This window comes from Solanum dulcamara, chromosome 8 (genome assembly GCF_947179165.1).
Source record: "Solanum dulcamara chromosome 8, daSolDulc1.2, whole genome shotgun sequence".
NCBI classification, from domain to species: Eukaryota; Viridiplantae; Streptophyta; class Magnoliopsida; order Solanales; family Solanaceae; genus Solanum; species Solanum dulcamara.
In genome coordinates, this window is record NC_077244.1 from 47,220,705 (window position 1) to 47,236,247 (window position 15,543).

General features: G+C 33.2%; 1 protein-coding gene across 1 annotated transcript; it reads left to right on the top strand.

Moving 5' to 3' along the window:
* Positions 1-8,375: 8,375 nt before the first annotated feature.
* LOC129900801 (uncharacterized) lies at positions 8,376-12,440 on the top strand. The gene is made up of 7 exons (XM_055975857.1): positions 8,376-8,913; positions 9,001-9,106; positions 9,431-10,438; positions 10,679-10,741; positions 10,819-11,039; positions 11,581-11,693; positions 12,113-12,440. The coding sequence occupies exons 1-7, from the start codon at positions 8,842-8,844 to the stop codon at positions 12,222-12,224; spliced, it is 1,695 nt and encodes a 564-aa protein (XP_055831832.1). The 5' UTR covers positions 8,376-8,841; the 3' UTR covers positions 12,225-12,440.
* The last annotated feature ends 3,103 nt before the right edge of the window (positions 12,441-15,543 follow it).

Consider the following 15,543-nt stretch of genomic DNA (forward strand, 5'->3'; position numbering starts at 1 on the left):
TGGGAATGAACATGAAATTAAAGATCAAAAATCCTTGAAAAGCTTGAAAGTACATCATAAATCATAAGATAAAGGTCAATGCATTATGTAAATGACATAGTGAAAAGCTTTAAGAAAATATAGTTCATTTTGTGGGATATTAATCGTAACCGACAATAAGACTATGTGAGCTATAACACGGAATCTGGTGTAACTTCTACATTAAAAAAGAGAGGCTACTTGCCAAGGTAGACTCTATATCATTCATCATGAGCTATTTGTGGATCCACTAGATAAGTTATTTAAGACAACTTATGGGGGCACATAGTTTGGAACTAGAGGTTGGTACTAGAGACTCCCCTACCAAACATCCACCTCAATCCCACTCAATGCTAATTCAAATCCCAATAGAATAGATAAAATCAATTATCAGAATGTATCATTAGGAAAGGCCATAAACATCTACCAATCCACATCATAAAATCATATAAGAGTAGCTCTTTCAAAATCACGATTCATAACATCGTTCATATAGACACTTACCTTTTAAGCATCCAAATTATGATTTCTTATATATTATGAGAAAACCTTTCACAATTCATTGATACTTTCTTGAAATCATCCTTTAGAAACGATTCATCATTTTCATAAAATAGTCATTAATCCTTCATCAAAATCATGATTATAGTGCATAGTTCATAATTAAAAATTGCAGGCATAATGCATGGGTTCATATGAAATCAATTGTAAATCATGTATCTTTGTAAACTCATGTATAATAATGTTGAATAACATCAATTGAACAAAAATAAAAATTGAGCCTGTAAAGGATTAACATACACCCTAATTGAATAGGGTGAAATAGAACTTGAAGACTTAAGATCTTTTAGGACCCAATGGATGAAAGGAATGAAAGAAATCCATTGGTGAATTTCCATATATCTTCATAATCAAATCCCTAAAATTGAATGAAGAGAGAAGGACTTGAAGCTTGAAACCCCAACTCTTTCTTCCTTGAGCTTGAAAGAGAATTTTAGTGAGAAGATTTTTTATTTAGAGTGTTTAAGAGGGAATGAGGGGAATTTGAAGGGTTTGGATAGATATAGGCCTTAGTAACTAGACAAAACACTATAACTTTAATATTAAAAGAATGGATAATGCCCAAAATACCCTTGATTAATTGATTTCTAGACGGACTACGGATGCTTCTACGGTCCATAGAAACCTATATGGCCCATAGAGGCCGTATGTAGAAGTCACTTTGAGATTCCAAGTGAAGAATCTATGGGACCTTTCCAAGGCCCATATAACATTACACGACCCATACAACCGTTTATAGAACTCTACTTATTTCCCAGGTTTTAGAAGTATCCATCTACGACCCACTTCTATGGTCCGTAGAACTTCATACATAATGTACATACCCTCATCCTGTACAAATTCTCAAACTCACTCTCTGAATCTCCTTGTATGGTCACTCCTACAGATCGTAGGACCTTATATGGACCATAAAGAGGCTCGTAGAAATACTTTTGAACTTAATATTTTTCCTAACCTTCAGTAACCCATCTACGAGGCCCTTCTATGGAATGTTGGAAATTTTATAGTCCATAGATTATTTCGTCCAAGTCATCAGTGACCAAAATTTTCTTAAGTCCCATTTCCTTATTTCCACGGCTGATTCCTACGTTTCTTACAACCTTCTACTATTTGTATAAAGGGCTCATGGAACTAGTGAACTAGCTACCTCTGCAACTTCTCTTTTTCTTTTTGACTTTCCAACTTTCGCAGTCGTATAGACTAGTTCTTTATTATATTAACCTTTGTTTTCAAGTTCTTTTGTTCATTTTTATTTGTTGTAACACCTTAAAATCCCTTAGTATAGATCATGTTGGAAGTGCAGAAAAATATGAAGTATAGAATTTTTTGGGATTTATGGACAAGGTTTATGAGCCGTAAATAGAACCATGGCTCATGGAAACCATCTGTAAATAAGACTTCAGAAATTAGAAATTCAGGTTTGAGATTACGAGCTGGGTTTATGGCTCATAGTACCTTTTATAGGTCGTAGACACCAGTCATAGAGTAACTTCAGAAACTTGGGAAAATTTCCTTGAACATGATGAGTGAGTTGTACGGTTCGTGGTTGGTTTTAAGGACCGTAATTTGATCTCGTAAACCAAAGTCCTGAAACCTCAGAGCTCAGAACTTCCCTGATCTTTATGAACACCATTTTATAAATCGTAGATTGATCTATGGACCATACACGGTCTCGTAGATCAATCTTTAGAAACTCATAAATTATGCCCTTACTTCTACGAACCAACAGTACATATCGTACTTCATATTACGGTCTATAATTGTGACTCATCATTAAAAGTTCAGAAACTCAGAATTTCATGTTGATTTCTATGGACAGGGTTCTACAGTCTGTAGAGGGAAGTACGGTCCATAGAAAGCCCTCGTAGAAGTTGTTCGATAGTTTTTAATCAGGGGTTTTTCAGTCTTTTTTATTTATTTAATTTCTAAACTACGTTATTTTGGACTATTTTAGGTGATATTAAGGGATTCTTATCAGCCTAAGTCTCTCATTCTCTTATAACTCACCCAATTGGAATTTTTTCTCTCTCAAGTCTTCTCTCAAGCAAGGGATATGGTTCCAAGCTTCAAGTATCCATTGAAAGAATCAATCCAAGATTCAAGCTAGGGATTTCATTGAAGGTATGTGGAATTTTAATAATGGATTTCCTTTCACCCATTGAGTCCCAAAGAACCCTAAATTCTCAAGTTATGGATTCTCCCAACCTAGGATTTCACTGATCTTCATGGATTCTTATTGAATTTTAATTATTTTTTATGTATGATCTCTAATTGCATTATTTTAAGTATAATTTCATGTTTTCATTGATAATTTCACGAACCCATAGCATACAAGTATTTTCATGATATAGAATTAGGGAAAAGACATAAACCCCTCCCCCAAACTTGTACCAAAAAGTCAATTATATGCTTAAACTATCATGGCGACCTATTACACACCTAATCTTTTTCAAAGTGATATTAATACCACCCAAGAACTGATGTGAAAATAAAATTAAATATAAAAAAATAGGTGCATTTGAGTAAAAAGTAAAGTCAAAATATATTTTAAATTTACCCCCAACCCCTATTTCTTCTTGTTCTTCATGCTATCCTCTTATTCTCCTTCACACTTCTTCTCCTTCATTTTTTTTCTTATCACAATTCTACAATCTCTCACTGAATTTCATCACAACCTGAGAAATTTCCCACTGATTTTGACGAATTTACATGTTGCCTCAATGGCTTCAATTGGATTAACAAAGATGATTAAATTGGATAAAATTATTGATTGACTTTGCTAATTTGTGTATCAGTAATGGAGGAAGAAAAGAATGATATTGTGGGTGGTTTTCTTGAAAACAAAAATGAAATTATTAAGGTAAGGAAGATGAGAGAAAATAAAGGCAAAAATGGAGCTCTTCAGGTGAGGAAGAAGAGAGAAGATAGAAGCAAAAATGGTTGAGAAAAAAGTAAAAAAAAATTGGATAAATTATTGATTGGCTTTGTTAATTTATGTATCAATAATGGAGGAATAAAATAATGATATTGTGGGTAGTTTTCTTGAGAATAAAAATAAAGTTATTAAGGTGAGGAAGATGAGGGAAAATAAAGGCAAAAATGGAATTCTTCATGTGAGAAAGAAGAGAGAAGATAGAGGCAAAAATAGTTGAGAAAAAAGTCGGAAAAAATAACACATATAGGCTTGCACAGATGTGATAGGCGTGTGCATACCACGCTATATTGTGTGACTGTTTTGTATATTTGAAGGGGGTATTAATATCACTTTGAAAAAGATTATGTGTGTAATAGGGTGCCACGATATTTAAAACATGTACCTGACTTTTCGATACAAGTTCAAGAGGAAATTTATGTCTTTTCCTTATAAAATTATGTAATTTCATAAGAATGTCTCAGATTTTCATGATTTTAAATGCTTTCAGATGAAGTATCTTTCAGTACATTATAGGTTGTCAAGATTTATGATGCTTTTGAATAAAGTATCTCTCAATTATGATTAGTTTTTAATCATGATTTAGGAGCTACATAGTATATTATCAATTTATCAGAATTTCAATATTATTAGATTATTATTTATTAGTTTTATGCATATTTTCTATGAGAGTAATACTTAGCACTGAGCCGATTAAGGATGAATATTTTCAGTCAGCATCCGTGGACCTTTAGAGGAAATCCCAAAGTCTCAAAACTACGTACCGCCGTAGGATTGTCTCGATTAGACATTAGCCTAGTGGATCCACATTAGCTCGAACTCATGACTTTATACCATGGCAAGTATATTGGGATCTTTTAATGGGGCAATACACCATACCCCATGTTATGGTTCACATGGTTATACTTAGATTAAGAATATCTCCCACGGTCAGTTATCAATTATTGCATGATCAGTATTTTAATTTATTCAATTATTTTAGTTTAATTATCAATTTTCATGTTATTTACTTGATCATTGTATCAGCATGTTTTGCAGATTCATTATGTTCAGATATCATGTTTTATTATATATATTTCTCATACACAGTACATTCAAAGTATTGACCATACTTTCTGTGTGTATTATTTCATAATATAGATTTTGATGCTCAGTATCACGCCCGTGGTTAGTATAGATTTAATCAGTGAGTTAGCCAGTTTGGAGATTCCTCATTCTTCGAGGACGGTCTTATGTTTCTTTCCAGTTTATTACTTTCAATTTTCAGATATTTAGAGTTAGCTAGGAATTTTTCCTAGAAACTCATTATTAGTAGAGACTTTCAAACAATTAGATATATTTCAGCTTTTGGACATCTATCAGATATTTGCTTTTCTGTATATGGATTTATATAGAGATTTCAAACTTATCTTCAACATTTTATATCTCAGTTTTCTATATTTGTGAATCCTAGTGTCTACCATGCCATGAGGTTATCTTGGAGTCACTTGTGGCTCTAAGCACCATGTCGCGTCTATGGGATAGTTTCACATCGTGACATTTGTTGTATTGACTTTCTCGTTGTTATTGTTTGTTCCTTCTCTTTCATCTTCTTTTCACTTTTTGTAGTGTGTCAAATTTACTAAAAGTGGACACCCCTTGTTATTCTATTTGTTATTACACCTGGGTTGCCATGCATGTTTACCTCTTTCACCTTTTTGCAATTGTTTTCCTCTTTGATTTTTAGGTTTATTGCTTCTTGTTCAAATTGATTATTGACCACCCGCTTCCTTTTGTTCCAATTCTTATCCTTACTTTTGTCTTTATCCTCCTTCTTCTCTATGTTTTCTTGATTGTCCCTTTTTGTGTTTGGTTCTCTTTAAACTCTTTTTTGGGGGGATAATTCATGGGAATGACAAAGCACTCCTTTTTATTTTGTCCTTGAAACTTGCATCTTTAACAATATTTAGGTCGGTAGTCATATTTGATTTCTATATTTTAATAATTTTCAGAATTCTTCTTCCTTATCCCCACTATAATTTTTTGGGGAATTTTGTTAGTGAGTATATTTTCATCTTGATTCTAGCATAACTAGGGGTGTGCAAAAATTAAATCGACCGATAAATTAAATCAAAAAAAGTGTTATTGGTTTATTACAATTGGGTTACTAGGGTAACAGTTATTTAGTGGTTTTATAAAAAAAATATTGAGTTATCGATTCGGTATTAATTTTTTAATAATGGGGTATTGGGTAAATCCATTAAGACTATAATAATTTACTATTTAATATTTACTCATATACAAATACCAAAATAAAAAATATTAATATAAATATATAATCACTATATCATACTACCAGTGCCCTACAAAGTTCACACTTCACACTACTTCATAGTTCACACTGTATTTACTCTTTGGACTTTGCCACTTTAGGTTCACAAAGTCAAAACTCAAAACCTAAAAATCTAAGAACGGCGGCGGCTATGGTTTGCAAGTTGCAACGACAATGGCTAGGGTTGTGAATTGTGAGTTTGATTTCTCTCCTTTTTTTACTTCTATTCTTCTCCCTTTTCTAATTTTTTCTCTTTTCTGTATCCACTTTCTCAAAAAATTGACTTCGCTGGTAAATTCGACTTTGCTAATAAATAATTAGAAGATTATTTTAATCTTAATTGGGGTTAAATCTGATGAGCAATTGAATATTTTCCTTAAGAAACTCATTTTCCTTTTTAAGTAATGTTTAAGATTTTCAAAAATTATTGGATAAGTCGTATATTTGTTTTAAAAATATTTTCTTATTGGTTAAACCAAAAAACCAAATATTAAAGTCTAAAAGTCAATAAATCAAAATCGATAACAAATATCTTATTGGTTTAGCGTATTTAAAAATCAAAAAATGATAAACCAAACTGATAATACTTAAAATGAAATCAGACCGACGTACAACTAAGTCGTATTTGATTCTTTGTAGCCATATGAACTTGTAGGTTTTTACCAACTGCAACAAACATAGAAATTACTTCCTTTATAAAATAATTTGGTGGTAGATACAAAAAGAATGAAAAAGGGTTTAGCTCACAATATTTTGGAATCTATCTCCTCAATTCCTTCATATTCTATACACAAAAGAATTTTTCAAGCACAGTGTATTGGAGATTTTTTTTTAATATCATTTGATCTACTTCGTCTTCCTCCCAAACAATCATAGGTTCTCCATGTAAAAAATAGATTGGCTTCATCGGAAGAGGGGCTATAGTGGTGTTCATAGTCATAGGTTTTAATGTTGCAGCGTAGTTCAGTGTCGATATTGTACTTGATAATTGTGGTGCTATTTTTCGTTCAACAGAGATTGTTTAGGAATTGAAGTAGCCAATAACAGTCAAAAATTCACAAAGAATTGTAGGATTTTGATCATCTAACATTTAATTTATGTCTTTCTTCCTTTTGCGCATTTGGTTTCCTATCACAATTTTAAATTATTACGTTGAATCACCAATTGAAGGGTAAACAAACACCCCAAATAAAAAAAGGAAAAGGGTCAAAAATACCCCTCAACTTTTATTTATTAGTTAATTTTTTTCTTATCGTTAAAATCAGGTTATTCATGCCCTCCCCATCTACAAACTTAACACATATACCGCTGGTTTGGATGAAATCTCCCAAATTGACTTCAATTGCCCAATTTTAATTAAAATTGTCCGTTTAAAATAAATTTTCAATTAAACCCAACCCACAACCCATTAAATTCAAATCCAAATTAAGTTAAAAAATTCACCACAATTATAAATAAAAATCAAAAATATTTTTCAATTTTCTCAAAACAAATCAAATACGATCTCCTGGGTAAAGAAAGTTGAAAGATTCAACAATGGAGGAGTTTGTAATTGAAGTTTCATGTTGAGAATTAAGAACAATGATAAGCCCAATACTCTCATATCTTTAGCATATTCATACTGTCTCCAATGATATCGAACAACAAAGAAGAAAATTGAAGTTGTTTATCAATAATGGGTGTCAGAAAATCTCATCAACGGACAGTGGTGGCATATCTCCTTCACCAAATTATTCTAAATTTCAGATATAAACTCTCCAAGATGTTTCGATCTAATGTAGTAATATTCATTCAAAATGGAATTCATTTGCAGCAATTCAATTTTTTCAAAATTCACCTTTGATCAGCTTTAATGGCAGAATATCTAGTCCTTTAAATCAATAGATAACTATGAAAGGATCTGAAATCAACACCAAAATAGATCAAAACAGAACTCATTCGCAATAAATTTCTAACTTGTGACTTCCAAATTTTCAAACCAAGCTCGAGCTAAAAAAATATTTTCTTGAATGATGGAATAACTTTGTTCTTCAAACTTCACCTCTAATTGAAGAGGAAAAAAAATTCACCTCCAAATCAATAGCTATTCATGAAATTAATTGGAACTCACTGACAATTCCTTCAAAGTTCACTCAAATTCAATACCAAATTTCTAACCCTCTTTTTGGTCATCTCAGAGATTTAATTTGGTATGAATTGGAGTATTATTTTAGTGGATCGGGTTGGATTTAAAGGAGAGACCGGATAATTAATTTAGATTGAAAAGTTAAAGTCAATTCAGAAAAAACCGTCTAAATCAAAGATATATATACTAAGTTTGTAGATGAAGAGAGCATGAATAACTTGATTTAACTGTGAGACTAAAATCAACTAATAAATATAAGTTGAGGAATATTTTTACCCATTTTCCCAATAAAAAAGAGAGAAAAATACATTGGTGCAAGGGGAAATGAATAGGAATTCAAAACCATGCCCAATGGATGAAAGTACTAAATTAGCCTCCTCATTATTCCAGCGCGGCAATATTCCCCATCTGGATTTTGGTCCCTCCAAGGCTCCAACCCCTTCCATTTGAATTTGAAACCCGAAAAAAAGGAAACCAAACAAATTTAGTATTTGTTCAGAGGATTTTACATGTGCTTCCTTCCGCTTTCTTCTGTAGCTTTACCGGTGAAGTAACGCTACTTAACGGCGCGCTCTTCCTGCAAATTCAAATTCTCATCCCTCCACATCCAATTGCTTATTCATTTCCCTTTTCCCCTACCCCACCCCCAAACCCCCAGTTAAAAAAAAACCACTTCTTCTCTCATGGCTCTGAAACCCTAGACCAACCAAATTCAAAATTTCAAGATACCCATCTTAATATACCTAGTCATAGTTAATCTTTCTCTTAGTCTTTTGTAAATTCAACCAATTCAGATTTACAGTCTTGAATTTAAATTTTGTGGGGTTGTTGAGAAAGGTGGTCGGAGGGCCAAATTCTTCGACCTAAATTGAAAAAAGTTATCTTTCGCCAATTATGGAAGAGGATTGTGGGGTTTCTGATCAGTCTATTGGGATAACTGGATCTGGGACTGGGACTGGGACAAAGGTTAGGGATTTTGCCATTTCGTTTGTTACTTATTTCACTTCTTTCTTGACCTTCTTTATTGGGTGTGTATAAACTCTGATGTTTCAGGTCATTGCTGGGGAAAAGAGGGGCCGTGTGGGAGTTGAAGAAAGAACAGGACTTTGTCACAAAAGAGTGAAAATGAGGGATCTTGAATCTGTTCTGCGTACAGAAGGTAGTCTTTTTTTTTTCTCCTAATTTTGGAACTTTTAACTTTAAATTGCAGATAGGAATCTTGAAATTTTGAATGATTTATAGTGGTAGGAACTGAAAGTTGAAAACTTTAAGCACTTTGGATCTGTAGTTCGACAGATATATAGAGAGTTGTTTACTCAAGATGCAGTCTATTATGACATTCTGGTGCAGTGTTTTTGTTTACTGACATTAAGTTCTCTATCTATGATATATCTTTGGCTCTATTTTGTCAACATTTGAGTCTTTCTGAAGGTAATGAAGCAAAAAAAAATTGAGTAATAATATTTTTATCTTGCTCCATCAGAAAAAACTGAAATGGGCACCGGTTATCTGGTCACTGATCCTGCACTTAGATTGATTGATCTGAATGCAAATATTGTTGCTTCTAGCAATGCCACTGCATCACATGTTGAAGAAACCAACAAACTGGCCTCTCTGGGGAAGAAAGACAATGGTCACGAGGGGGACTCTATGAAGTCTAAAGGGTTTGCTTTAGATCTGAATGCAGAAGATGTTTCTAGTTCTATTAATCATGAATCTTCATATCCGTGCAAGAACTCTGCATATTTGAAATCAAAGGATGATTTTGAGTGTGCAAGTTCAGTTGGTCCATTGGACGAGAATGAGTCGATGAGAATCTGGAATGAGATGAAACAAAATGGTTTTCTTTCACATACTCACGGAGGTGCATCCATGCCAAAACTGCAGGGGAGGAAAAGTAAAAGTGATGGGATGAAGAAAAGGATAGAGCTTGCGAAGAAAGAACGAGTTGACAGATTTGTAAAGATTGCTGCACCGAGTGGGTTGCTCAACGGGTTAAACCCAGGGATCATTAACCATGTCAGGAATAGTAAGCAAGTTCATTCCATTATAGAAGCCCTAGTAAAATCTGAAAAGCGTGAAAATGCCCATGGTAGTAGCAAGGTTCCTTCCAACCAAACAAAGGGGGGATTGAAAGACCATAGTGAAAAAAGCAAAGACCATGAAAATATAGATGGTCCAGGAGCAAGCAGATTCAACCCTGCTCTTGAAGATCTGCCAGGAAGCAGGTGTACAAGCGGTTACCTAACATCACTGAATAAATCAATTTCTTTGAACTCAGTGTTTACAGGAGGAGATGGAGGTTCATGCATGGTTGACACCAGGGTTACTGGAAAGATGGTTTATCATCCAAACCCTAATATAGGCACTGATGATGATGCACTTGCACTGAAATTGTCATCATCTACAACCATTGCGTCAGATAATACGAGCTCATTATCTAATGAGGAATCAGCAAACCTAGCAAGTGTTAATTCACTTTCTATTAAAGGTTGGTTTATATCTTCCTCCTTTTATTTTGTTTGTTTCTCTTGGATTACATGATGTGCTTAATATGGTGAGTTAAGTGTTCTTCCAAAACTTGTGAGATGAGTGTTTTAGCATTTTAGATTGACAGACACTTGGAAATCTAGTTGCACAAGCGGTAAGCTTCAAGAAATGGTCTGTTTGTCATCTAAATCTTATTTTATATACAGTATTCAACTGATATAGGTATTTTTTTGACATCTAGCCGCTAACGTAGCTTCACAATGGTTGGAATTGCTTCATCAAGACATTAAAGGACGTCTTGCAGGTAGAGAAAAATTCTCTAAAGTTGCACTTTATTTGACTTGAATCAAAATTTTAATGTAGTCCATTCTATATTTGCAGCATTGCGGCGTAGTAAAAAGAGAGTCCGGGCTGTAATTCAAACAGAATTCCCTTGCTTATTTTCCAGAGAATTCTCATCTAATCAAGAGAACAGCTCATATGGTACACAAAGCTCTTCTGTTGGTCATTTTGACAATGCTAATGCTCATGCACATCGTGCTAGATGGACAGCATTGTTTGATCAGATGGATGGAGCTCTTTCAGAAGAAGAAAGGCAACTGGTGAGTCTGCTAAAATATTGTCATTTGTACATTGTTTGAGAAATGAATGTTGAAAATTTATCCAAAGAAGCTACTCTTCCTTCTGTGCTTTGCCTTTTGCAGAAAGCTTGTGGAAATCTTGAGTATATTCTGTCTGAATAACAATGTTTGATGTATTTATAAAAGCCACATTAGAGCATCGCTGATAATTGGTTCTTTTTATGTAATGTCCGATCAAGTTTGTGTAAATTGAAGCATGTTAATGTAATTTCATTCTCTTACGCGAAGTATAAGTGCACCATTTAATTATATTGGAAGGTACAACAGCCCAATAGTTTGCTTGAAATCTTCTCAGTTTCATCATGATGTAGATAAAGATGATTTGTTTATCGAAGCAACTGCAAATAAGCATATGATAGATATATCACTTGTTTGCATGTCTTTTATTTCTTTTTTCAAAATACTTTTTTCTTATCAGTGTTTTGCTAAGTTACCTTATTCCTCCTTTCCTGTCCTTCACAAAAAGATATTTATTGTTTTAGTCTGTTTTATGTGAATTTAGGAAAGTTGGCTGAACCAAGTAAGGCAAATGCAGCTGCAATGTGAACAGGGTCTTCAGAAATATGGTGCACCACATGGTTTGCATCAGTTGGGGATATTGCAAAATGACTGCAGGTAAGTGTTCATATGGCCAGGAACTCTTATTTGCGCTGTCCTTGTCAACTTGCAAGTCTTTTGACATTTTCAACTTACTGGTGAATTGAATACTACTTATAGAACATTAAAGACTTCAAATGCATTTTTTCATGATTGAGAAGAAGAAAACTTACTTAATGTAACAAGTAGAACTTACACCTTTAAAATTTGAGCATACTGTTACAGGCATTATGCATGTTTGTACTTACCAAGGCTATGCTGACAAGTATTTCAGTTGGCAGTGCTACAAGAATATCAAATGGAAGTTAAATATTCATTTGCCTGAACATATGCTTGTCTTCATTTATTATTCTTCCCATTGTGCATTTCCTTGGCATAAAGTTTTTGAGTTTTACTTCACGTAATGAAGCATATGTTATTGTACATTCACTATGCAGATTAGAGAAAGCTGAGAGCTCTGAAACGGATTTAGCTGTCAGGGCTGCTGCTGCTTCCATTTATTCAACATGCAACTTTCTATCTTCGATGGAAAACCTACCTTGTTGCTGACAAAGCTATTTGCAATTCCTTCTTGTATACTGTACTTTTCACTCTCCTGATTCATTTCTACTTAAGTATTCAATATGCAATGTTGTGGTATTTGATGTTAGCTTTATAACTTATTTATAGTTTCACTTTGGATACCTTCAAGCAGAATTCTGCCTTGACAAAGACCATATTCGCAATGTTGTTATCTTCTATTAGAAATTTGGATTTTAGTCGCCATTTTAATTTTGACTTAGCTAAATGATGCAGATTTTGTGGGATGTAGTAGACTTGACTAGTGCACTATGCATATTATGGTTCATCTGAATCAGTAACATACTGTAGTTCGTTTGGTCACATAATTAAGGACTTAAAAATTGGTTATACTAGTGAGTTTAGACGTTGTAGAGATCTTAATGCGACTATCAAATGAACTAATAGTGGATTGTCTATCTGATATTACTGTATATAGTACTATTTTACTAGACCCAAAAAGAACAAAGGACATGTTATGTTTCAACTCCTTTTTACGGTAAGAACTTTTGGCTAATGAGTCAAAAGTCATAAGTTAAAAATTTTAACTTTTGACTTATTTTAGTTATTTTGGCTTAACAATAAATTCTTGTAAATACTTTTTTATTTTACCCAAACACTACAAAACTGATTAAAAACACTAAAAATAAGCCAATTTAAACATACTCTAAGTTGATTACTTAAAAACTCATCAAATAGAAGTGAGAAATACTCTTTTTAATTAGTGCATTCTTTTTCATTAACGTTCAAAAACCCTTCAAAAATTTGATTTGGTCTTAAACATCACTTTTTTGAAATGGAGTACAAAGACGTTACCCTGTGGCTTTCTAATAAGATTAACAGTAATATAATGTCTCTCTATGGAAGGATAGTAATAGTTATATCTTGAAGTGGTATAATTAGCCCATAAAATTATAATCCGCCAAATCCTTTCATGTTTAGGCTGATCCAGTAGTGAAGAAGAATTTCAATCATACTATATGGTTTGAGATTCCGCAGTTTATCAATCCTAAGGTGCTAATGATAAGATTTTATTGATCTACAAAATGACAATATCGAGTGTAAACAATAAATTTTTGAGCCGAGAAAAATAAATAATCAAGACCAGAAAATTGGAGTAACAAAGTGTAATATTTAATTTCGAGCTGCGTACAATACACCCTTGTGGTCAGGCCCTTCCCCGGACCCCGCGCATAGCGGGAGTTTATTGCACCGGACTGCCCTTTAAAATATAGTGCGTGTTACAATCTCTATGATAATCCTCTGACTCTTCAAATAATATGGAATATGTTGAGCTTGAATTTGATTTAGAGTCAAGGGCTTGAATAACTTGATCTTGAATCTTCTTCTTCAAATTTGGATTTGAATTATTCGTCACGAACACTTGTATGGTTATGACGAATAATAAATATGAACAAGTAACTTGATCTTGAACTTCTTGATATTTTTCTTCGTTCTTGATCTTGAACTTGAGCTTGAATTTGATTACTTGAACTTTGTAGCTTTATAGAAAATTTGTGGCCTTTGATCCACAAGCTCTCTTCTTGCTTCTTGCTCTTTTCTTTTAAAAAACCCCTCCTCTGAGAATAATGAGGACCCTTATTTATAGTTGTAGGGAGTGGTATGAGGGTGTAATTTGATTGGTTGGTTTGAACTGACCAATCAGATTTCTTTGGTGAAGAGCTTTAATTTAATTGGTCAGAACATGTCACATATACACGTGACATTTAATTTTAGTGGCTTATTTAATTTGACTTGGATTGCCACATAATTTTGGCACATGTCATGATTCTAATGGCTCATTTAATTTGACTTGGATTGTCATATAACTTTGACACATGGTGTGATTTTAGTGGCTCATTTAATTTGACTTGGATTGCCACATAACTTTGACACATGGTGTGCTTTTAGTGGATCATTTATTTGACTTGGATTGCCACATCATTTGAATTATTTTCTTAAATTTAATATAGTCTAAATTAATTTACGGATTTAAATCCAATATAATTCTAATATTTACAAATGCCCCATACTTCAACTCTTGTCGAAGTATTTTATACAAAGACTAGGCTTGAAGTATTAACTAAACGATAATAATATGTCGTGCAATTTAATATGCACCATGAACATATTAAATTAATACGTTCCTCCAATTAGAGTGACATAGTTGGAGTAAATAATGAGACTCCAATTGGAACTTGATCACATGGCAATTTTTTTTTTTTAAATTATTTTTTACTAGATTTGAACAATTAAAATAGGATAAAGATCAACAAAATAAAGGGTAGGCATTTGCTAACCAATAAAAATAAAATAAAAATAATAATAATCATCCAATTAGAATATAGAAAGGACACACTCCTTTTAGAATACGAATAACCCAAATTTTCACAATTTCACAACCAATTAGGATTTGGGGAGAATAAATTTGTATCATTCCACTAGAGTCCTAACCCAAAAAGTAATTATAGTTACTTTGGGAGAAGGACTCCCTTACCATCACCATTTGTCTATAAATAGACTCTCTCCTTTTATTTATTTTTATCATTGGCATTAGCAATTTTGATGCTCCTTTTTGCATACACTCTTGAGTTCATCAAGATACGAGGTACGTTTTTTTTTATTTAGGTAATTTTTTTATTTTTTTTTACAAGTAAAAATATTACTTCATATACAATAAACTTTTATTCTATTGGAGTCAAAGGTGCTGCATTGTTTGAACCAATAATTTTACATTATCTTTGATGAAGACTTTACACCGATTGAATCAAATGCATCACATAGTCTAAGACAAAGACTTTACACCGTTTGAGGTAAAAACTTTACATGATTTATGGCAAAGACTTCACACCGTCTGAGTCAAAGGAATCACATAGTCTGAGCCAAAAACTTTACACCGTTTGAGGCAAAGACTTTACATGATTTGTGGCAAAGACTTTACACCATCTGAGTCAAAGACATCACATAATCCAAGCCAAAGACTTTACACTGTCTGAGGCAAAGACTTTATATGATTTATGGCAAAGACTTTACACCGTCTGAGTCAAAGGCATCACATAGTCCAAGCCAAAGACTTTACACCGTCTGAGGCAAATACTTTATATGATTTTTGGCAAAGACTTTATATGATTTGTGGCAAAGATTTTACACCGTCTGATTCAAAGGCATCACATAGTCCAAGTCAAATACTTTACATCGTCTGAGGCAAAGACTTTATATGATTTATGGCAAAGACTTTACACCGTCTGAGTCAAAGGCATCACATAGTCCAAGCCAAAGTCTTTACACCGTTTGAGGCAAAGACTTTATA